The sequence below is a fragment of the Phodopus roborovskii genome, unplaced genomic scaffold, assembly GCF_943737965.1.
Source record: "Phodopus roborovskii unplaced genomic scaffold, PHOROB, whole genome shotgun sequence".
NCBI classification, from domain to species: domain Eukaryota; kingdom Metazoa; phylum Chordata; class Mammalia; order Rodentia; family Cricetidae; genus Phodopus; species Phodopus roborovskii.
The window spans coordinates 218,933-241,793 of record NW_026125665.1 but is presented as its reverse complement, the minus strand read 5'-3'; the positions used below and the strand labels follow the sequence as shown (position 1 = coordinate 241,793).

General features: G+C 54.4%; 2 protein-coding genes across 2 annotated transcripts in view; one reads left to right on the top strand and one right to left on the bottom strand.

Annotated features, from left to right (window-relative positions):
- The first annotated feature begins 235 nt into the window (after window positions 1-235).
- On the top strand, window positions 236-6,571 carry Cilp2 (cartilage intermediate layer protein 2). The gene is made up of 8 exons (XM_051178038.1): window positions 236-410; window positions 996-1,094; window positions 1,269-1,541; window positions 1,935-2,090; window positions 2,890-3,168; window positions 3,358-3,466; window positions 3,896-4,053; window positions 4,143-6,571. Exons 1-8 carry the CDS (start codon window positions 347-349, stop codon window positions 6,503-6,505), a joined length of 3,501 nt encoding a protein of 1,166 aa, XP_051033995.1. The 5' UTR covers window positions 236-346; the 3' UTR covers window positions 6,506-6,571.
- Window positions 6,572-12,718: 6,147 nt separating this feature from the next.
- The window catches only part of Pbx4 (PBX homeobox 4), a 36,872-nt gene continuing 26,729 nt past the window's right edge, over window positions 12,719-22,861 (bottom strand). The window contains exons 3-8 of the mRNA XM_051178037.1: window positions 20,060-20,301; window positions 19,614-19,804; window positions 17,869-18,004; window positions 14,798-14,951; window positions 14,388-14,494; window positions 12,719-12,988 (exon numbers count right to left, since the gene is read on the bottom strand). Coding sequence (XP_051033994.1) covers window positions 12,911-12,988; window positions 14,388-14,494; window positions 14,798-14,951; window positions 17,869-18,004; window positions 19,614-19,804; window positions 20,060-20,301 — 908 coding nt within the window. The 3' untranslated portion in view covers window positions 12,719-12,910. The remainder of the gene's footprint in view (window positions 12,989-14,387; window positions 14,495-14,797; window positions 14,952-17,868; window positions 18,005-19,613; window positions 19,805-20,059; window positions 20,302-22,861) is intronic.

The window sequence follows — 22,861 nt, the reverse complement described above, 5'->3', positions numbered from 1 at the left end:
TTCCTAGACTACAGGGTAGACCAGGGTGGTATTTCCAGGCTGTCCGGAGTGACCAAGAGTGCTTAAGACCAACGTATACTAAACGGCGATAGAGAACTAGCTGCCGAAGCGCCCAGTAACTTCAAGTTTAAGAATTAAACGGCGCGTCTGACGCGGCGCAGGACCCAGTTGGAGAAGGTTGAGGGGTTGAGGAGGAACGCAGTCTGAGGGCGGAGGCACCGAGGAATGGAAGAAAGGCTTACAGGGGTGTGGCTTGCGGTTGTGTCCCGCCCCCACCAGTGCCTAGCAGCCGCCAGACTCGCCCCAGTCTGATCCGAGCGCGTCGTTGAGCAGCTGCGACCTGGCGATGGCATCACCGCTGCCCTTGCTCTGTCTCTGTATCGCAGCGGCGCACCTAGCGGGAGCACGAGGTGAGATGCCGCGGGACCCCGAGTCTGGTCGCCAAGCACACTGAAAAGGGGGTGGGGGCATCTCACGAGCTTCGTAGAGAGTAGCAGAAAGAGACCTCTTCCTTCCTCTGGATACAGCACCAGGGCAAAGCTTTGAATCCTAAACCACTAGGTGTCCAAACCTAGCGGAGCTGTCCCTCCGCGGGGCAGGTGATTCAGAAAGGAGGACTTCGCCTGAACCTATCACTCCTTCTAGAGCTGGAGGCCAGAGAAGCCAAGGACTTTTCTGTTGGTACCCTGAGCCCCACCTAGAAAGACCTGGGATAGTAGAGGAGGAGGGACTCTCACGCAGAAGTCCGAGGGCAAAGGCACTGCCGAATGCACGCGATTAAACTTGCACAGAGCAGGGCAGTCACCCAACCCGTGGAGAGGCACAATGCTTCAGGGTCCACTGCTAGTAATGGGACTAGCAGCCGAGGGGATAGCGTCGCAGTCCCCAGGGCTAGAGCTGTTTCTTAACCCGTGAAATGCAGTGGTCATGTCCCCCTGTTGCACCAGAAGGGGGTCTCAGCGGCCCCTATCTTGTGCCTCCTCGCACTCCTACAGACGCCACCTCTACCGAGGAGAGCACCACAGCTGCCAGGGGTCTTCTAAGATGGCTGCCAGCCCCTGGCCAGCCCTCGCCAGCCCTGGAGGACTGGGAGGGTGAGTCGCCTCTTCAACGGGCGGTGTAACCTGAGACTGGTGGATTTATGGGGAGGATGGGAAGAGTGAAAAGTCCTTGGACATCGCAGCTCCTGGAAGCCCTGACCCCAGGGCCCCAAGCTGGAGGGACTGGCGGGAGGTGGGGGTCCTGGGCTCAGTACGCGGTGCCCGCAGAGGTCAGCGAGTGGACGTCGTGGTTCAACGTGGACCACCCGGGAGGAGATGGCGACTTCGAGAGCCTAGCCGCCATCCGCTTCTACTACGGTCCCGCGCGCGTGTGCCCACGGCCGCTGGCTCTGGAGGCGCGCACCACAGACTGGGCGCTACCGGCCTCTGTGGGCGAGCGGGTGCACGCCAACCCAGCACGCGGCTTCTGGTGTCTCAATCGGGAGCAGCCGCGAGGCCGCCGCTGCTCCAACTACCACGTGCGCTTCCGCTGCCCACTAGGTAAGAGCTGGACCACAGAAAGTGTGACCCTGGGGAGTAAGGCTTAGTGAAAGCAAGGCCTGGGTGGGACCATGGGCGTGGCTTCGATGAGACACACCCATCACCTGCTGGCACTGATTTGAGTGGAAGAACTGGGCCCAGGTGGTACGTAGCGCACCAGAAAGCCAGGACCCCATCTGCCCATCTTGAACAGCTGGAGGATGGCTTGAACCCCCATCGTGTTCAAGACTAATGGGGAACAGCTGGGCTAATTAGGAGAGCACCTAGCAGGGAGCTGGAAACCGGCAGGCCTGTAACAGGAGGGAGTGGGGAGGGGAGGACGGACCCGCATAATCCAGAGAGCCCGCTGCGGGTGGTGGGCAGCTCAGTATCTTCTCCTTCCTTGCTCCGCAGAGGCCGCATGGGGCGCATGGGGCGCGTGGGGTCTCTGCTCCAAGAGCTGCGGGCCAGGCAGTCGCCTGCGCAGCCGCAGCTGTCAAAGCTCGTCTGGGGACACGTGTCCTGGTAATCCCCAGGAGGTGCAGAAGTGCGTGAGGTCCAGGTGCCCAGGTGAGGGATGGAGCCTGAAGAGGGGACAGTCAGAGGTGGGGCTTGCATAAGGAGAAGCCAAGAGGTCAGGGAGGAGCTTGGGATACATACAGATCAGAGCCTATAAGGGTACAATATTGGCAACCCCTTCCCTCCTTTGCCTGATTGGGTCGTGACTGCACACAATCGATAGCAATTTTACTGGGCATAGACTCCTATGTTCAAGGCAAAGAGACTACACAAAGGTTGTTGGATACCAGGCAGGCACGGGCAGACTTGAGGAATCATTTCCCCTAGTATACACACAGCCCTGTGTGCAGACAGAAGCCTTCTGAGTGCACACATGCAGCATTCAGTCTCTGTCCTGCTCGCCCACGCAGACACGACTGCCCAGGGCCAGCCAAGAGGGACTGGAAATTCCACTCGGGCCTCATAGGGTGGGGGCACAAGGTTGCTGATGGTGGGCACCCCACCCGGCACCTCTGCCCTGAAGTTTCCACTGTAATTTTCCATTTTGTGGAGAGGCAGCAGCATTGGAAGTGAGACCGAACTGCATGACAGCCCCTCCCTACCAGCGCCTGCCTAGGTGTTCCTGTGGATGAATGCTTACCATCTTGTGAATCAGCTTCTTGGGTCCCCTCCTTGGAGTTTCACCCCTGGTCCAACTGTGCCCACTCATCCCTGTCTCCAGATTCACTCCAGTCCAGCCACACTGAAGCTGAGGGGAACTGGTTGGGGGAGGGGGTTTACATATGTTTGTTGATTGAGTACAAGGCTCTCCCCAAGAGTTCTCTGTCCTTGCCACCCCATGTTCCCTCAGGGTGCAGCTCTGACACCTGCAGGTGCCCTGACCACATCCTCTTGGGCTCAGTGGTCACCCCATCTGGGCGACCACTGCCAGGAGCTAGGGTCTTCCTTCAAGCCCGACCTGGCACAGTAGCCACCAGTGACACCCATGGAACCTTCCTGGTGCCTGGAGTCTGTGCTGGCAGCCAGGCCAATGTCAGTGCTCAGATGGATGGCTTCTCCACTGGTACAGGCCAGGCCCATGCCAATAGCTCCAACTCAGCCGTGGTCACCATCATCCTTAAAGAGTTAGGTGAGTGTCCTTGCTGCCAAGAACATGGGGGTGAGTGACAGGGAAGGCCCACTTCCAGGCCAAGGGGGAAAAACCAAGATATGACTCACTTGTTGACAGTACTAGCTGTCCCTAAGAGAATAGGAGAGAAAAAAAGGGGTCTTTGGGGTATAGCAGGGTCATGACCTTGTCCAACTCCTATCCCCTCAGGGAAGCCATACCTGGTAAAGCACCCTGAGTCTCGAGTTCGAGAGGCAGGTCAGAATGTGACCTTCTGCTGCAAGGCTTCGGGGACCCCCATGCCTAAGAAATATTCCTGGTGAGTGTCTACACAAACTCAGGGAGCTGGGCCAGCTTTGGGTTGGTGGGGGTTCCTGTAAACCTGTAGTACCTCTAAAACATAAGGTTCGGTGATGAACACATGATCCCAGCTCTGAGGCAGGATGATTGTTGTAGTTTGCAGTAGTGTGGGCTTCATAGTGGTGGGACCATGTCTCTGAAGAAGGAAAAACAAAGCAGGTCTGGCACACCTTTAGAGATCAAGAATTCAAAGTCATTCTGGGGTACACAGCAGTGTCTCAACAAAACAAGAATCTCTAGGAGAGAATGTCCACCTCAATTTCCACTTTGTTCAGAGTGCAGAGAGGTACAGGGAAAAGGCTGAGCTCCAGGAATCCACCTTCCAGTCCTACTGACAGAGGTAGTCTGCCCACCCTCCCCTAAGGTCCTTACCCACTGCCTTATTCAGGTTCCACAACGGGACCCTGCTGGACTGGCACCAGTATGGGTCTGGGTCACACCTGGAGTTCCAGGGGCTTCGCATGCACCAGGCAGGGGAGTACCACTGCAAGGCATGGAATGAGGCTGGCGCTGTGCGCTCCCGCACCGCCCAGCTCACAGTGCTCGGTGAGCCACCTGGCCCCGCCCTACCTGAGCCCAGCCCTCACCCCCAGGCTCAGGACCCCTCCCTTGACCTGGTTGTATGGACTCCTCAGCTCCCGGCCAGCCGGCCTGCGACCCCCGACCTCAGGAATACTTGATCAAGCTTCCGGACGACTGTAGCAAGCTGGGCGGCGGCCCCGCGTACCTAGACGTGGGCCTGTGCCCGGACACGCGCTGCCCGGGCCCCGTGGGCTCCGGGCCTCGCTGTGGGGACACGGGCTTTCGCTGCTGCTCAGTGCTGCGCCTGGAGAGTAGGGACATCCGCTGCTCTGGCTACGTGCTCCCGGTTAAGGTGGTGGCTGAGTGTGGCTGTCGCAAGTGTCTGCCCCGTCTAGGGCTGGTGAGGGGCCGCGTGGTGGCTGCGGACTCGAGGGAACCCCTGCGCTTCGCCAGCATACTGCTGGGCCGCAAACCCATCGGCTTCACCTCTTATCAGGGCGACTTCACCATCGAGGTACCGCCGGCCACTGACCGCCTCGTGGTGACCTTTGTGGACCCGATGGGTGAGTTCGTGGACAGCGTCCGCGTGCTGCCCTTCGACCCCCGCGGCGCCGGCGTGTACCACGAGGTCCATGCACTGCGCAAGGCAGCTGCAGTGCTGCTGGACGCAGAGCACGGCGGTGCAATCCCGCTGGGTGGGACGGAGGAGGAGGCGACACCAGCGCTAGGCGAACTGATCCTGCCTCCCGGAACCTTCCGTCACCCCGACGGCCGTCCTTACACCGGGCCAGTGGAGGCGCATGTCACCTTCGTGGACCCTCGTGACCTGGCGTCTGCGTCCGCGGCGTCCAGCGACTTGCGTTTCTTGGACAGCTCAGGCGAGCTGGCGCCGCTGCGCACCTACGGCATGTTCGCAGTGGACCTGCACGCGCCTGGCTCCGCCGAGCAGCTGCACGCGGCGCGCGCGGCCGTGCGCGTGGACGCCGAGCACGTGCGCATGCCCGGCCACACCGAAGCCCTGGCCCTCTGGTCACTGGAGCCGGAGAGCGGCCTGTGGGAGGAGGAGGGGGCTGAGCAGGGAGGAGGCGGCTTCCGGCGAGAGGAGGCGGCGGTGCGCGCGCGCAGGGAGGAGCGCGCCTTTCTCGTGGGCGCGCTCACCGTGCGCGAGCGCCGCCTCTTCAACCTGGACGTGCCCGAGCGGCGCCGCTGCTTCGTGAAGGTCCGCGCTTACGGTACGGACCACTTCGCGCCCGCCGAGCAAGTGCAGGGCGTGGTGGTGACTCTGCTCAACCTGGAGCCTGCGCCCGGCTTCACGAGCAACCCGCGCGCGTGGGGCCGCTTTGACAGCGCTGTCACTGGGCCCAACGGTGCGTGCGTGCCCGCCTTCTGCGACGCCGAGCGGCCCGACGCCTACACGGCTTTAGTGACCGCGACTCTGGGCGGCGAGGAGCTGGAGGCCGCGCCATCCCGACCACGTGCGACCGCGGCTGCAGTGGGCGTGGCGCAGCCCTATCTGGAGCGCCTCGGCTACCAGCGCACCGACCACGACGACCCAGCACTCAAGCGCACCGGCTTCCGCGTGAACCTTGCGCGTCCACGCACGGGCCGCGAGTCCGAGGCGCAGGGACCCGTGTATCCGTGGCGCCGCCTGCGCGACTGCGAGGACGCGCCGGTCACAGACAGTCACTTCCGATTCTCGCGCGTGGAGGCGGACAAGTACGAGTACAACGTGGTGCCTTTCCGTGAGGGGGCACCGGCCTCGTGGATCGGAGACCTGCTGGCCTGGTGGCCCAACCCGCAGGAGTTCCGCGCGTGCTTCCTGAAGGTGCGGCTGCAGGGCCCGCAGGAGTATATGGTACGCTCGCACAACGCTGGCGGCACCCACGCGGGCACACGCGGCCGCCTCTATGGCCTTCGTGACACCCGTAGCGTGCGCCACCCCGAGCGCCCCGGCGCCTCGGCCGCCTGCGTGGAATTCAAGTGCGGGGGCATGCTGTTTGACCAGCGCCAGGTGGACAGGACGCTGGTGACTGTGACCCCGCAGGGCAGCTGCCGCAGGGTGGCCGTCAACACCCTCCTTCAGGAATACTTAGCTCGGCACCCGCCCTCTGCTCCCAAGGACGACCCAGCCACCTTCTCTATGCTCGCTCCGCTCGATGCACTAGGCCACAACTATGGCGTCTATACGGTCACCGACCAGAGCCCGCGGCTGGCTAAGGAGATTGCAATCGGCCGCTGCTTCGACGGCTCCTCCGACGGCTTCTCCCGGGAGATGAAGGCAGAGGCGGGCACGGCTGTTACCTTCCAGTGTCGTGAGCCCCGCACCAGACCCAGCCTCTTCCAGCGGCTGCTGGAGAACCCAGAATCTGCACTCGGTGACATCCGTAGGGATATGAGTCAGGTCACCCGCGATTCCCGGGTTGCCCAAACCCAGGCTGGAAATACCGACCCTTTCGGTGTGACTCCCGGACAGTGATCTGGTTCATGACCTTGATCCTCTGCCTCTGGTGTCTTCAGAAAGCCTCGCCCCATTTGTCCTCCCCCCCCCCCGTCACCCTCCCCCCCTTGCCAACAGAGCTGGTGAGAGTTTTGGGCAGGCAGCTGTGGCTCTGTGGTCAGAAAGAATATTCGGTTGTGGTTGAAGCCAGGCCCCAGACATGGTTCTGGCCCTCTCCCATGCCCTGTCCTTGATTTCAAATGCCCTGGGTCATAGCCTATTTGTGAGCTCTATGGAACTCCCAGCTTTGGTTCTGAGGTCATATTTATTGTCCCAGTGGGTGGGTGTGAGTGGAGATCCAGGTTGGCCCCATGGAGTGTGGTGAAAGGGTGCTTTGGGGTCCCATGCGGTGGAAGCTAGGGCTGCAGGGGTGTGATTCCTTGGTGCTTGGTAATGCCCTGGGCTTGGTGCTATGGGGCTCAATTAAAAACGCTATATTCCCAACCTGTCATATCATCGGAAAAGGGAGAGTCTGGGTGAGGCTGAGCTGGCTGTGGTTCCAGCAGTGGGCAGCTGAGGCAAGAGGACTCTAATATCCAGCCTGGGCTACAGAGCCAGTGTGTTTCAGAAAACCAAAACCCACCAAACAAGGCTTGGTGACACAGAGTCTATTGTGTCATCAGGGATTCCCAAGTGGCATGGAACACCTGTGTCAGGTACCTGGCTGCAAACGCTATGGCAAGCCAAGACCCTGAACAGAAAACACAATAACTCCATAACAGCTGCTGGCTGGGCCTGGCTAGTGGCCTAGAGCTGTAGCACAAGGAAGGGACCTGTTGGGGACGCTCCTGGGACAGGTAGTAGCCATTATCACCACTACTGCATTGGACCTCCTTGACATAGGCTACTGTGCTGGCCTGCACACTTTCATGTGGAGGCCCAGCCATATCTTGGCCAGCCATGGCAGCTACAGGCACTGTTGGTGCTCTCCAAGCCTTGGTTGGGGGCACGGCAGAATCTGGACCTGCTCAACTCCTTGGAAGGGCAGGCCACCTCCACAGCACAGGTGTGCTCATCATATGCCCCGTTTCCTGAGAAACTTGTGCCCCTGCAACCCCAGCCTAGAGGCAGTGGGTCCCTCGGAGAGGGCCATTTGAATTCCTGATCTTCTGCCTCCCAGTATTGGGATGACAAGTGGGTACCCAGTTTATGTAGGGCAGGGTTGGAACCCAGGGCTTTGTGTATGCTAAGGCGAGTACTTTACCAAGTGAGCCACATCCCCAGCCTCAAGAAAGAGAGTCCTATGCCTCCCTAAGTTCCTGAAAGCAGGGTCCTTTCAAGTAGTGAGGCCTGGGGTGCCTTGTCACCTAGGGCCTACACAACACCTCCTTTATTACCCCATGCAAGTTTTGGCAGCAGGTCATTAGCAGGTGTCAGCCCATGAGGCATGGCCAACAGCCAAGAACTGACGAACCCCTTGGGGTCAGCTCCTGTGGACCCCAGTTCTCCCCCATGTGACCACCCTGCACGTCTCCCTCTCCATTAATCCCTAGAAGGTGCTTAGCCTTGACCACTCACAAGCATCCTTGAGAAGCAAATGCCTCTGGGTGGGGCCATTTTCAGCCACACCTAAACAACTTCCTTGTACCCTGAGTGATGTGGCTCCTGAAGGGCCAATAAAAAGATGGCAAGTCCAGATTCTGGCCTGCTCTGCTGGAACTGTAGGTGACAGGCAACTTAGAGACCAGGTCATAAAGAGCAGGGGTCAGAGCTGGCTGGGGGAGTCCCAAGAATAACCCACCACAGCAACTCCCCAGCAACAGGAGGGGAGCCTAGCCCCTGATGAGATGTCCCACCCTCTTGCCAAATACCTTTCCTTGAGAAAGTGTTGAGCTTCTCTAGTTGCCAGCTGGATTTTAAGGGGTGACTGGCCTGGCCCTGGTCCCTTTGTAAGTGTGGGTTGGGGTCAATGGAGCCTCTCTCTAGCTGGGCCCAGAGGGTTGTGGACCTCTCCCCTCACTGCCTATCCACTAACAGGACAGTATTCACCAGCTCCAAGAGAAGGGAGAGCTGCCCTGTGCCAGCAGCTGTCTGCCTTCATTCTACCCTGCTGTTCAGACCCAGCCTTCCTCTTGGAACCTTAGCCACAGCTTCTGGTAAATCCATCACCCCATCCAACCCCAGCAAGGCTGCCAGGACACACCCCTTGGCTGCGGGGGGAGGGGAATTAGGGCCAAGACCCTCCAGAGACCCACTCCTGCCACCCTAAGGTCAGCTCCTGGCATAGGCGGCCCAATGTCCAGCCCCCGACATTTTAGATTTTATAATTTTAGAACCAGGAGTTCTTAAAATTCCTCACACTGTGGTGAAGAGAAAAGTCTTGGGCCAGTAAAATACTTAAAACAAGTTTGAAAACATTGGAATCCAAGAGGAGGATGGCAAGACAGACTAGAACCAAGGGCTGCCAGGATGTGGCCCTGGAGACTAAATGTCTTGTTTTAAGGGAGCTTAATGTACCGGTAGTGTATTGGAGTCCCAAGATTTGTTTTTAGGGAGAGTGACTGGTTCCTGTTTCATAACTGAAAGCCTCAGCTAGTGTGAACACTGTGACCTGGGGGATATGGTAACTGGGTGTTTCTATTTGATTTTTACAGACATGGTCTCATGTAGATCAGGCTAACCTCAAATTCACTATGCAGCCAAGGATAGCCTTGAAGTTCTCATCTTCCTGCTTCTACCTCAACACTGCAGAATAGGTGTGAGCTACCATGCCCAGCTAGAACTGGGTCTTGAAGGATGTGTAAGTTTGGCAAAGAGATGAGGTAGGAAGGGCATGGCAGCTGCGGGACAACACTCACAAAGTCTGGAGGGACAGAGAGCAAAAGACCGGGAGGGAGGGAGGGCCACAGTTTCTAGAGCAAGAAACCTCTGGAGCTCTATTTTCTCCTCTCTTCCTCTCCGTCTCTCTCCCTGTCTCCCTCCCTCCCTGTGCATTTTGTGCGCATGTGGGCATGTTTGTATCACAGCAGGAGTATGGAGGTCAGAGGACAACTTTTGTGGAGTTGGTTTTCTCTTTCCTCCTTCATGTGGGCCCCAGAGATTGAACTCAAGTCCTCAGGCACCTTTACCTGCTGAGCCATCTTGCTGGCCCAGCCTAAGTTACATATTTCTCAGGACAGACCCCTATTCCGTGCAGCCCCCATGAGCTCTACTTCTCTTTTAGGACAGGTTGTCTGGGGTCTGTTCTTCCCACATGACCCAGCATTCTCTTTCCACAGTCCAGTCCTGGCAGAACATCTCTCTCTGGCTCTCCTGTAGTGGCCTCGTGGGCCTGTTGCAGCCACCCACCACTCTCCTACTCTTATCAGTCTTAGGGATGGGTCTGTCTTGGTCTCAGACCCTGATGGATGAAGCTGGCCTGGCAGACACTGCTCCAGTTAGTGGGGAATGCAGGGATACTACTTTAGAATGATCTCTTGGGATGGGAACAGAGACCAGATGGGAGCATTAGCAGGTCATCAGGAGGGGACTAGCATGGAAAGAGGGGACTCCCAGCTATTGGACAGAGACATGGGGAGACAGACATGACCTCCCCCAAGGGCACTGTCCAGGCCATAGAGCCAATATGTCAGTCAGAGCCAACATGCCTGACTGTCAACAGGCCTGAGGTCAGGTTTTCTTGACCACACCCGATCTCTGACCCTTAAGTCAGATAATCCATTCTCTGCCCCACCCCACCCCCAGAACCTTCTGGACACCTAACTAGTGTCTATAATCCTAAGACACCTATGGATACACTAGGCAGGATTCTGTCACCTCTGTGGAGCCCATGCCTTGAAGTCACACCAAACCCACCCGTGCCTGTGTCCCACAGTCACCTCAGCTTAGGATGCTGGGGGCTAGTGGCCTCAGGGTCTTTCCTATTATGTCCTACAGAGTCCAGCTGCCTTCAGCTGGGTGCACTGGGCACACCCCACCCTCTTAAAGCCCAAAGACAAAGTGGGCTGGGAACCCCGGGACCTCTAAGATCCCAGCTGCTTTTGCAGTAGAGGCCTGACTCCCTCCCTATGCTGACTCAGCCCTGGAGATGGCAGCACCGCCAAACCTCAGCTATGTCCTCAAAGACTACTTGGCCCCAGACAGTGCTGGAGCACTGCTGAGCCAGGCTGAGGACCAGCCAGGCAGAGGTGAGGCCACAGCTCCTACTCCCTCTTCCTGCCTGAGGCTTTCTGCAGACATGAACTCACAGAGGGCCAGGCTATCCCAGTCTGTTTCATGAAGAGTATAGGTTAGCCCACAGTCTTGTGAAGATCCTGTGCAGAACATAGACATACAAAGGCACACACATAGGGCACACCCTACTTCTGAGATGGCTACATGTAGAGCTGTGCTTAGTTAATGACCCCTAGAAACTGCAGTCAGAGAATCAGGGCAAAACAAGCACAAAAACTCCTTGTAGGGTCAGGGTCTGGAGGGCACTTTTCAATATGGGCTTTCAAGGGTGAATGGGAATTTTCCAGACTAGTTTTGGATTTAGTTTTCCTTTCGCTTGTGAGTGTTTGTGGGAATGGAGGTGAAGTCTGATCCATGACTCTGTAGGTAGGTTCCGCCTCTGCTCCAGGGTCTTCCAATATGGAGCATGAGGCAAAGCCATAGTCAGCAGAAACTGCAGGGGTGCATGTCTGTGTCCTTAGTGCTCCTGCCGGGGCTCCATTGGGTTAGACCTTGCAAACACTTGAACATAAGCTGTTCATTGCCTGCTTGACATCTGCTGGGACAGGGTTTCGTATGGAGCTCAGGCTGTCCTGGAACTTGAGAGCCTCTTGCTTCAGCATCGACAGTGTGGGATTAAAGGTGTGTGTCTGTGTCCTCATGGATCCCTATTCTCAGCTGGGGAACCCAAGGCTGGGACAGCTGGGACACAGAAACAAGTCACAGACAAGTGGGCTTGTCACACACAACCTGGGTCTGCACCTTCATCAGTGGCTACCACTCCATACCAAACTGACTCTAAGGGTTACAAGCCAAGCCCAGCATGTTGGCACACACCTGTCCTCCCAACACTTGAGAGGTGGAGGCAGAAGGATCATGAATTCTCCATCATCCTCGACTATTGTGGTGAGTTCAAGGCCAGTCAGAGCTATATAAAAAGACCCTGTCTCAGAACAAAAATAATAAAGAAAAGGAAATAACAGCTAAGTTGCTATAACAAGGGCTTCTGTGGAAGGAGAGCATGCCTCAGGCTGGGCAGCCAGACCTTCCGGGAGGCCAGGGCCCCGGCCTGGCCCTGCTACTGTCTGGCCAGGCTGACAAACACAAAATGGCTAGCTCTATGGAATCTAGGTTGTGGTCAGGCTGTGGCTGAAGAAACTGTTGGAAAAAACAGTCCTGTGAGGCCAGGCAGGCCCAGCTTATGTTTCATCCGGCAGGAGCTGCTGCCTGGCACTAAGGAATATCTCTGGCAGGCCACCTGCTGCTGGGTGGGGTGGCCACAGCAGGCCTGATACTGGAGACCTGGGTGTCCTGGGAGAACAGGCCGAGCACCCCACTCCCATTCCTGCCCCACCTGCCTGCATCATCCTGCTGCTGAGGGACTCATCCCTTTGCAGTCCTCTTCCCCCAGGAAGTGCTGGCTCGCTGGCCTTAGGGCAGGAAAGGCAGGAAGAGCAGGAAGGGCAGTTAGGCCTCCACACTCCTCTCTCCTGCAATGCCTGGGCCCTCTGCTAGACCCCAGCCCCTTGGGCTCAGCCAACTTTACAGCTATTATCTGTGTGTTGAATGCTGACCTCTCCACACTACAGATAGGGGAACTGAGGCTCCCAGGTTTCCTTCCAGTCTATTTAGATGGTTGGTGGAGTCTGGTGACAGGATTTAAGTTTTTTTTTTTTTTTTTTTTTTTTTGTTTTTATAGATTGACTGCTCCCCCTCGTGGTTAAAGACATAACTGCATCCTGTTTGAGGTTTTCCCCAGGGTGGGGTCAGGGCCACAGGGACATTGGGTGGTAGGTGGCTCCAGAGGCTCAGGCCATATGAAGGCTGAGAGGAGGGCCCCTTTGGCTGCTGCTGGGAGGAAAGAGGAGACAAGGCTTCAAGTGGCAGAGGGTCATGATGGGAACTTGGCATCTCAGCCCCTTTTAGCTGAAACACTGAACCAGTTCTCAATCAGAGCAAGGGCCAGGAGGTGTTAGAGTTGGTGACAGCATCTAGGTTATTACCTGTCACCTAGACAAGCCTGGATTGAAAACACTAGAATGCAGAAAAGTCAAAAACTTTAATAGGTGCTCAGAACAAAGCCTTAGGTGAACAATCCACTGTCAACCAACAATCTGTTGTTTAAAAATCATTCCAAGGCAGGTGAGTAAGTGGCCAGGAAAAGAACATCACCACAGCCGGGTTCCTGAGGTAATTGGCAGGACACAGGACACTCAACCAGGTCCCCAAAACTTAGTTAGACACATCTGAATTAAAGCTGCCAGGGTCTCCAGAAGGTGATGAGGTTGGATGTGAGGTGGTGCTATAGACCTGGAAAGACAGTGTGAGAGTAGGTGACCACCCAGTCCCTGTGTCCCCAGGATACTCAGAACTTTTCAGCAGATGAGTTTCACAAAGAGCTGGCTGAGCAGTGGGGTGAAGGCATTGAGCCTCTCCCCTCCCCTTGGGGTATATGTCAGAACCAAGAGTCTAGCCACAGTGGCCTATGGCAGAGCCATGGCTCACGAGCGACAAGAACCCTTCCTTACAGGGGCAGCCTCCTTCTTGTCTGCAGTGTGCATGGACACAGCTCACAATGGAGCTACTACTCTGCCCATTTGTCTGAGGACAGCTGGACAGATGTGCTGACCTAAGGGAACACTGTCCTCACACATTGTACCAGGCAGAGCAGGGGTGGCAGAGGCTCTGAATGAGGCCATGGCAGGCATGTGCCAAAGCACCCAGGTAGCAGACAGTGGCCATGCTGGCAGAGTGACCTTTAAGAAGAGCCAGGTGAACAAGGGGATGGAAATGTTGGCTTAAAAATCTCAGCCCTCAGGAGGAAGAGGCAGGAGGCCTCTGTGAATTTGAGGCTAGCCTGGTCTACATAGAGAGTTCCAGGACAGCCAAGGCTATGTAGAGACCTTGTCTCAAGCAAGCAAGCAAGCAAGCAAGCAAGCAAGCAAGCAAGCAAGCAAGCAAGCAAGCAAATGGTCTGCTCAGATCACATTTTACTGAAAATTAAAGGAGGTACAGGTGTGGGTACCTGTAGGGCATGGCATCACCCCAGGTCTGACTCTCCCTCTGCTCAGTGCTAGGACTGGCAGGTGTGCTGGTCCAGGGCAGGACAGACTGTTGCTTCCCTCCTTACTCCTGTTGGTTCTGTCCCAGAGCACCTTTTAGCTCCAGGCACACAAGAAGCAGGCCCAAACTGCTTTGCAGCCTTTAGCTTGTTTCGAGCTGGGTCTCACAGTGATGGCAGGCAGGGCCAGAGTGAGCCAGGCCTGCCACTGTCCTGAGCCCCAGAGCTGGTTCAGAGAGAGCTTCTGGAAAGCTCACAGGACTCATGGGACCATGCCAGTGCCACTATGCCAGGCTCCATTCTGTTTACACAGTGCTCTTACAGGTCCTTGAGAGGAGGCTTTGGCCAGACCCTCAGGACAGATTGGGAGGTCATAGGGCCTACAGAGGATTCAGGTGACACCCTGAGAAATCTCTAGAGGCAGCTTGGCTGTTTAGACCCCAGTGACCAAACCCCAGCCTTGCAGCTGCCGCCCTTTCAGAATGAGGCGCCTCCCAGGTCTCCAATCCTCAGTGACAGATGGCTCTGAATCCAGAGGCTAAATGTCCCCACTTTTCCTCAGAGTCTCCTTCCCCAGAGACCCAGCATCAGGGTTCTTCTACTTTCCCATAGCCCTGGAGGGGCCCTGGGTGGCTGCAGTTGACTCACCAGGGGCTGGAGGCAGATTCCTCCAGGTGGGGGCTGGAGGAAGGTCAGGGTCTGAAGGGTGAGAACCATGTCACCTCCACTGGTCAGGGGGAAGGGGCCACAGGAACCTGTGAGAAGCGGGTGGAGTCCGGTCAGCATGGGGGCGGGGTGATGATGAGAGTCACAGCAGAAGCTGAGTCAGCAGTCACAGCAGTCAATTGCCCAGTCCCTCATTAAAAGGGACTCTAGATCTGACTCCCGAAAGCATGCAGCCATCTGCTCTTCCTCCAGCTCTGTGTGGGAGACACTGGCCTGCAAGGCTAAGATGATACTCTTGTCCCTCTGCTGGCCCTGGCTGTCTATAGGGATCAGGTGATAGGAGTCAACCTAACCTCCAAAGCTTACAGTTAAGGAAGCCATGGCCTTGTCACCTGGGCTGGGTGTGGACTGGCAGCTGGTCTGAGCCCCTGAGCCCTGGACCTTGGTGGCTGTAGATGTTTTCTCAGTGTACATGGTGGCCTCTTCCTGGAACTTCCCTGTGTTCTTTTTGTACCGGATCCTTTTGTTGCCGAACCAGTTAGAGACCTGTAGACAGATGTACAGGTAATGGATGTAGTCCTGGTGTGGGTCATGCTCCTGGATGGTGGTGGCACACTCCTTCCAGGCAGAGGCAGGTGGATCTCTGTGAGTTCCCGGCCATGCTAATCTACAGAGTGAGTTCCAGAGAAACCCTGTCTCTGAAAACAAAACAAACAAAAAAGAGGTTGGGGGCTAGGAGGTAAAGGTACTTGCTGCCAAGTCTATGACCTGAATTCAATTCCTAGGAACCACATGGTGGAAGGAGAGAAACAAGTTGTCTTCTGATGTCCACATTCCTGCAGTGACAGGCACCACACATGCAGTGATAGGCACAGGGATTAATGCATGGAGTGTGCACACACACAAAGAAATACGTAAATATAAAACATAAGTACATAACTATAATAGCCACCAGTACAATAAAAGGCACTCTGCTTGATGGCTCACATGTGTTATCCTAGAGTGAGAGAGGCTGAAGCAGGAGTATTCTGTGAACTCAAGGCCATCGTGGGCAACATAGTGAGTTCCTGGTCAGCCTGAGCTAGAGTGACACCTGGCTCAAAACCAAACCTAACCTAACTGAACAAAACAGGAAGAGGGCCCCGAAAACCACATAGCTCTCTGTTCTGTAAGGAGGACGGCCACCTTCCTTGCAGACCTAGATGGTGCTAAGGCTACACCTCTATCAGGTGTGCCTGCCACTCTTTCTTCCTAAGACTATTCCATTTTATGTGCATGGGTGCTTTACCTCTCTCTCTCTGTGTGTGTGTGTGTGTGTGTGTGTGTGTGTGTGTAGCATATGCATATGTGGTGCCCCTAGAGATGGAAGAGAGCACTGGATGCCTGGGCCTAGAGTTAAAGATGGTTGTGAGCTGCCATGTTGGTGCTCTCAATCCTGAGCCATCTCTCCAGCTCCACTTTACTACCGCTACTTTTTATCCCCCCCTTCCTCCTTTCCTTCACTCCTCTTCTTCCTTCTCTTCTTTTTCTAGACAGCGTCTCTCTGTAGCTCTGGCTTCCCTGGAACTCTCTCAGAGATCCCCTTGCCTCTGCTTCCAGAGTGCTTGGGCCCAGTCCCAAGTTCTTTTTTTTTTTAAAATGAGTGTTGCCCAGCTCCACTGGGGTCCCTGGTTCCAGTACTTTTCTGCATAGCCAGGGCACAGGCTACTTCCTGAGCAGAGTTTGTGTGTGGATGAGTCAGGGTCTGGGCAGTGCTAAGGGGGAAGTGAGGACTCAAGGCCTGGCAGGAAACAACTTTCCAAAAAAGATCCCCCACCTCACTGTAGCTGGGGCTCTGGCATCAGTCCTAGGAGTCTTTGTGTAGGGTCTGCTCACTGGGTTCCATCTGGAGTCCCACCCCCATCCTCAGCTCAGCTCCTGTCCCTCTCCTCTTGGGGCTTCCTCAGCCTGACGTGGAGCTGATCCTGTCCCTGGTATCAACAGAAGTACCTCCTACTCTACAGTGTTTCCTTCCTGAAGTTTCCTTCCTGAAGTGCACCCCACAGCCTATTCACCTGCACCCCAGATCAGAACCTCACTTCATTCAACTAATAGTAGGCCACTTTAGTGGTGCTGATGCCTCATGGATGAGACACTGTCAAGTGGATCCTCTAGCCTCAGGGCCCAGGTCACACAAAAGGAGAGCCCCTGGAATGCAGCAAGGCCTTTAAAACTTGTTGACCTTGCTCCCTGAAGGACCTGGCACCAGTAACAGGCCAGGGGTAGGGGTGTGGGGAAATAGGGGTAGGGTGAATCTGCCTTTTCCTCACATTGTCTGTGGCGGTTTGAATACACTCATGTGTTTGAATGCTTAGCCCATAGGGAATGACATTATTAGGAGGAGTGGCCTTGGAGGGAGTGTGTCATTGTGGGTGGCTTTGAGGTCTCAGATGCTCAAGCCAGGCCTAGTGTAGCATTCACTTCTGCTGTCTACAGATCCAGATGTAGAGCTCTCAGCTCCTTCTCCAGCACCATGTCTGCCTGTGTGCCGCCATGCTTCTTGCCATGAAGAATGAGATGGACTAAATCTCTGAACTGTAAGCCAGCCCCAATGAAATGTTTCCCCTTGTAAGAGTTGTAGTAGTCATGGTGTCTCTTCATAGCAATAAAACTCTGAGACACTGTTCCTGGTGCCCAAGCAGCAGCCAGGCTTATACTTCATCCAGAGGTGCAGAGCCTTCCCTCAGCTCTGGCCTTGTTCTGAGGACATCACAGAGCAGCTCCCTAAAGAAGATGAAGTTGTGTCTGGGTCCTCTGCACGACTGGGCTCTGTCACATCGTGAGCAGCCTGGGCTAGGGGCTGAGGATGCTCATAAAAGGGGTACACTGCTTTTCCAACAGTGAAGCAAGGAGGAATGAGACAAGTCACTTATGTGCCTGTGTCCATCATTACTGGTGTGACAGGCAGTGTGACCTGAGACCACAGTCACATTGCCCACACTGCATGCTGAAGTGGTCTGTCCTGTCAAGCCTTCAGGAATGTTCTCTTGGAACTCTGGCCTTTTCTTGCTCTCTCCTTTGCCCTTTGCTTCCAGTTCCAAGAAAACAAAGGTGATCAAGAGCCACGACACAGGATCAGGAGTCTGACACCACCACCACCCCTACCCCCTCCCCCCCGCCAGAGAGCCCTGCTGCCACAAACTCCTACAGTTCACAGCACCGCCCGAGTCTCCATGCTCTCTCATCCTTCTTCCCTTTTGTTTGTTTTGATTCACAGTGCAAGCTGGGATCTGAGCTGTGCCAGCTGACACACCATGGGGCAAGGGCCAAATATTAACTATCTTCCCCAGAAGTCCTCCCTCCACATTAAGCAAATTCCCCAGGAATCCTCCCTCCATACTAATTAACTTCCCCAGGAGTCCTCCCCACACATTTAGTAATGTCCTCAGAAGACTTATACTTTTTCCAGGGTAGGAAGGCTCACCTGGGACACTGTGATACCACCTTTCCTGGCCAGTTCTTCTTTGGTCTCTTCACTGGGATAAGGATTGCTCAAATGGGAATAGAAATACTCGTTCAGCACTTCGGTGGCATGCTTGCTGAAATTCCGCCGCTTCCGCCTGCAGACAGAGACCTTCAGTCTGTGGTGTTCTCATGATGGGACTCTAGTCACAGCTGTCACATCCATACTCTCCTGACAGTCTATGTGCTTGTGCACATGCATGTCAAGGCTAGAGGTTGATGTCCTGTGTCCTCTGCTGTCACTCTCCACTTGTTTCTTTGAGGCAAGATCTCTCACTGAACATGGAGCTTACTGATCTGGCTGGCAGGCCCCAGGGATCTGCCTGTCTCCACATTCCCAGTGCCTGGTCACAGCAGCTTCTGGCGCGCGCGCGCGCGCGTGTGTGTGTGTGTGTGTGTGTGTGTGTGTGTGTGTGTGTGTGTATGTCTGTTTGTCTGCACACACAGGTCAGGAGACAACTTTCTGGCAGTTGGTTCTCTCCATCCATCATGGCTTCTGGTGTGGAGAGTCAGACCAACACAGGACTATCTCAGAGGCCTTGATGAAAGGGCAAAGGGTACAACAGTTCAGTATCCTTGTCCAGGAGTGGACTTGGCAAGGCCAGTCTGATACTGGAGCCAGCCTCAAAGGAGTCAAGGTTGCAACTTCTGGGGACCCGATCCTTCCCCCTCAGCTGTGGTTATCAGTCCTTAAACAGCTGTGTCTGAGATGCCCCATGTCTTTGCCAACATTGTCTGGTTTATCTCTCTGCTAACCCTGGCCGTCCCCCCCCCCCAAGTAGTATACAGGGCACTATACTATTTTTAATAAAATAAATTTTATTAATTTGTTTTTTTTTACATTCCAGCATGCTATATTTCTTAATAAACCACCTTGGCCTAAATCTTCAGCTTATGTAAGGCCTCCTGGTCCCAGCTATTGCTTATTTATCCTCCCCTCCCCTCCCATTGACACCTGACCACTCAGGACCCATATTCCTGCAGGTTCAGGTCATTCTGGGCACCAAATTCAGGTCTCAAGACTTTTGCAACAAGTTCTTTTACCCACTGAGCCATCTTGCTGGCCTATGCCTGCTTTTATGTAGGCACTGGGTATATAAAACCATGTCCTTCTATGTGCATGACAAACATACTGACTGAGCCACCTCTCATTCTGAATTTTCTGTAGTTTTTAAAATAGCAGTTAGGGACTTGAGAGATGCCCCAGGGGGTAATGAACAAGTATGGGGGCCTGATGAGTTTTCTGAACCCATGTAAGAGCCATATATGTCAGTGCATGTCTGTGGTTGAAGTTGCAGTGCTCCTGTGGCAAAATGGGTAGCACACAGGAGAGTCCCCTGCAGCTGGTAGGCATCTAGCCTGGCATATATAGTAAAAAAGCAGCAGAGATCCTGCCTGAAGCAAAGTGGGAGATGAAGACCAATACCCAAGGTTGTCCTCTGACAGCCACATTGTATGCCATGGCACACAGACCGTCAGTCAGTACTTTGGCTCTTCTCCCAGAGAAGCTGCGTGAGGCCTAGCTAGAACCTCTGCATGAACTTAATTTTAAGTTCAGGACAGGGCTGGTGTGTAGGGAGACAGGAGCTTAGTGCAAAGACCCCAGTTTAATCTCTAGCAACACAGAACAGACACCAGAGGTAGCATTGACCCACTTCTATTCCAAAGAGCCAACCCTTGGGGAACCTGGTGGCATGCATCCCTGACCTGGCATCCAGGAGCCGTGAGCGCAGGGTCATGACCACCTCACAAGTGCTCTGCTTCAGCTGTCTCTGGATGGCACTGAACTTGCCATGGATGATGTCCACCATGCGCTCCATCTCCCTGGAGGACACAGGCCTCACCCTACTCTGTTCCCGGAGAAGATTGGTGACATGTGTGGTGAACTCACGACAGGCCTGGGGTGGGAAAAGATGGGCCAGCCTGTGACTAAGCCGCTGTGTGCAGGGCAGTAGGTTTCACACCCCCACAGCTGACACGCAGGTCAGCTTCTGAGGAGGGAAGGAAAAGGGGTTTAAAGTAATCACAGCCAACTCTGCAGTGACTGACTGCAGCAGGCCGTCTCTGCTCTGCCACAGAGGAGAGGGCTATGGTCCACATCCGGCTGTGGCCAGTGCACACACATGAGAAACTCTTGTGTGTAGAAAGATCACCTGTTCATACTTCTCTAGCTCAGAGTGGTAAATCTGTCGGATCTGGGACAGCTTGGCCCTGTAGTCTGAGTGCTCAATGCTATTGTCATTTGGACAGCCACCTGGTGTTGCTGTGGTGCCTGCTGCTGCTCCTAGTCCTCTCTTCTCTGGCCTGGACACACCCTCAGCCAGCAGCATGCTATCCAGCCTCAGGAGCTGAGCGTCGGGAGGGTCCTCCTCCTGATGCTGCCGGATGCTCATAACTAGATAAAAAGAGACAGGCAGACCAGGATGTGTTCTCTGCAGAGAAAAATAGCCAGACCAAGTGACACTGGCACCATAGCTGGGCATTATTTTAAAATTTTTTATTATGTATACATGTGTGTCTGGGTACGGGTGTGTATGTGGTGATATTTTGTTTATGATCTAAGAAATAAAGCTTGTCTGAAGATCAGAGTGCAAAGCTAGCCACAGCCATAGAGGCCAGACAGTGGTGGCACCACACACCTTTAATTTCAGCACTTGGGAGACAGAAGAACATGGATCTCTGTTAGTTCTAGGCTACCTGAGCTACACAAAATGGATTCAGTCCAACAGAGAAACAGAACTCATACACACACAAACAAAGATGATCCCAGCACTTGGGATCCCGTGCCTTTAATCCCAGCACTAGAGAGGAATTTAAACTGGGAGGAGACAGGAGCTCAGGGCAGCCTGAGGCTTTGTAGAAACAGATGTAATCTGGAGATAGTCTAGGATTTGTTTGGTCTGAGCATTAGTAGAGGTGAGAACTTTCTAGTGGCTGGCCACTTTGCTTCTCTGATCTTCACCTTTAACCCTATGTGTCTGTGTGTGTGTGTGTGTCTGTGTGTGTGCGCGCGCGCGTGCGCGCATGCGAGTACGTGTATACATGCATGTGTCCCTGTGTATGTGTGCATGCATGCGTCTGTGTCTCCATGCATGTGTCTGTGTGCATGAGTGTTTGTGTCCATGTGTGTATGGAGGGTAGCACTCCTATAAAGCAGAAAAGAGAATGCTTGATCCAGGTGCTAGTGAGCTGTCTCCTGTCTATAATTCCTGCACTACACATGGTACATACCTCCATCCAGGAAAATACTAATACACATAAAAAATAAGCCAGGCAGTGGTAGCACACATCTTTAATCCCAGAACTCAGAGGCAGAGGCAAGCAGATCTCTGTGATTTTGAGGCCATCCTGGTCTACAGAGGGAGTTCCAGGACATCCAGGACTTGAAAAACAAACAAACAAAGATGACTTAGCTCTTGCAGAGGACCTAGCTTTAGTTCCCAACGTCTGTACTGCAGCTCACAACCATCCAATGCCCTCTTATGGTCCCTTTGAGCACCAGGCATGCACAGACACACATGTAGACAAATGCCTCTCTCAGCTTAGAGACCTGTGTCCTGTGTGTCTCATTATGACATATCCTATCCCTGGCTGGAAGGTCAGCTCCCAGCCAGTGGCTGTGGGCATCAGGTTAGGACTACAGAGAAGACTCTGTGAGTTGAGCCTAGGCCTTTTCCACTGGAGCAGAACTCAGACTCCCTTGCTCTCCTGCTGTCCTCACACTGAAGTCCTGTATCTGGGGCCCATGGTGACCCTAGTTTGCACTTTCCCCTTGCTGTGGCATCATGACTACCCTGGAGTTGTCAACTCACAGGGGGCTTCAACAACTTGCTTTGATTGAGTAAGAACCTTAACTCCACCCTGCTCCATTCTAACAAAAAATGTGCCCCAGTTCAGCTACCTGAGCCGGTGGGTGGAAGGCATGCCCAGCCAGAACATGTGGCTCAGGTTCTTAGCCTGCCACCCCTCCACATGAGCCAGAAGTGCAGGGTACAGAAGGCAGGGTGAAGATAGGGTTACAGTGTTCAAGTGCTCTCATCGGCTTCCATGGGATAGGCCTCAGCTTCACTGAATGTCTCAGACACAAGTGCCCTGCCTGCCGAGACACGCCCAAGCCTGTACTCACGGAGCAAACGGAGCATCAGAATCACAGCCTGTGGAGACGGCAGTCACGAAAATATCTTCTTGTTTCTGGGTCTGGGGATGCTTGCAGAGGGATGAAATAGGGTCTCATTTAGCTCAGGCTCACAAAATAGACTCGGTTGACCTTGAACTCCAAATCTTCCTGCCTCTCCTGTTTTGGGATTAGTCACAAGCCTCCACACTGGCTACTTCTGGATTTTTGAGGCAGGGCCTTGGTTTGTAACCCAGGTCAGTCTTGAACTCTCTTTAAGACAGGGTCTCTCTGTTATGTAGCCCTAGCTGTCCTGGAACTCACCATGTAGACCAGTCTGGCCTCGAACTCACAGAGATCCACCTGCCTTTGCCTCTGCCTTCTGAATGCAGAGACAAAAGGTATGTGCTACCACCCCAGGCTAACCTTGAACCCTTGATCCCCCTGCTTCCTTCTCTTCTTGAGGGCTGGATGACAGTGTGTGCCACCACACATGGCTCATGAGTGCCAGGGAAGCATTCTGCCAGCTGAGCTGATGGGAGATGTCATTCTGTATATGTTTCTCATGTTGGTTAATGAATAAAGCACTGTTGGCCAATAGGAAAGCAAGATAGGTGGTACTAGGAGAGAAGGAAGATTTGGGGATAGGTAGTAGAGATTCAACATGTAGGACTTAGAAAGAGAGCAGAACGCTGGGCCCTCTCTCCAATAAGATAAGACCACGTGGAAATACTTAGATTGGTAGAAATGGGTTAATATTTAAGACAGGGCTAGTCAATAAGTAATGCTAGTAACAGGCCAACAGTATTATATCTAATACAATGTCTTTGTGTATTATTTG

Bases quoted from the DNA above. Each gene is read 5' to 3' on its own strand.
- Cilp2 (XM_051178038.1), top strand. From the start codon at position 347: ATGGCATCACCGCTGCCCTTGCTCTGTCTCTGTATCGCAGCGGCGCAC. The intron at 2,091-2,889 runs GTGAGGGATGGA...ATGTTCCCTCAG, and splicing joins CGTGAGGTCCAGGTGCCCAG to GGTGCAGCTCTGACACCTGC. The intron at 3,467-3,895 runs GTGAGTGTCTAC...TGCCTTATTCAG, and splicing joins ATGCCTAAGAAATATTCCTG to GTTCCACAACGGGACCCTGC.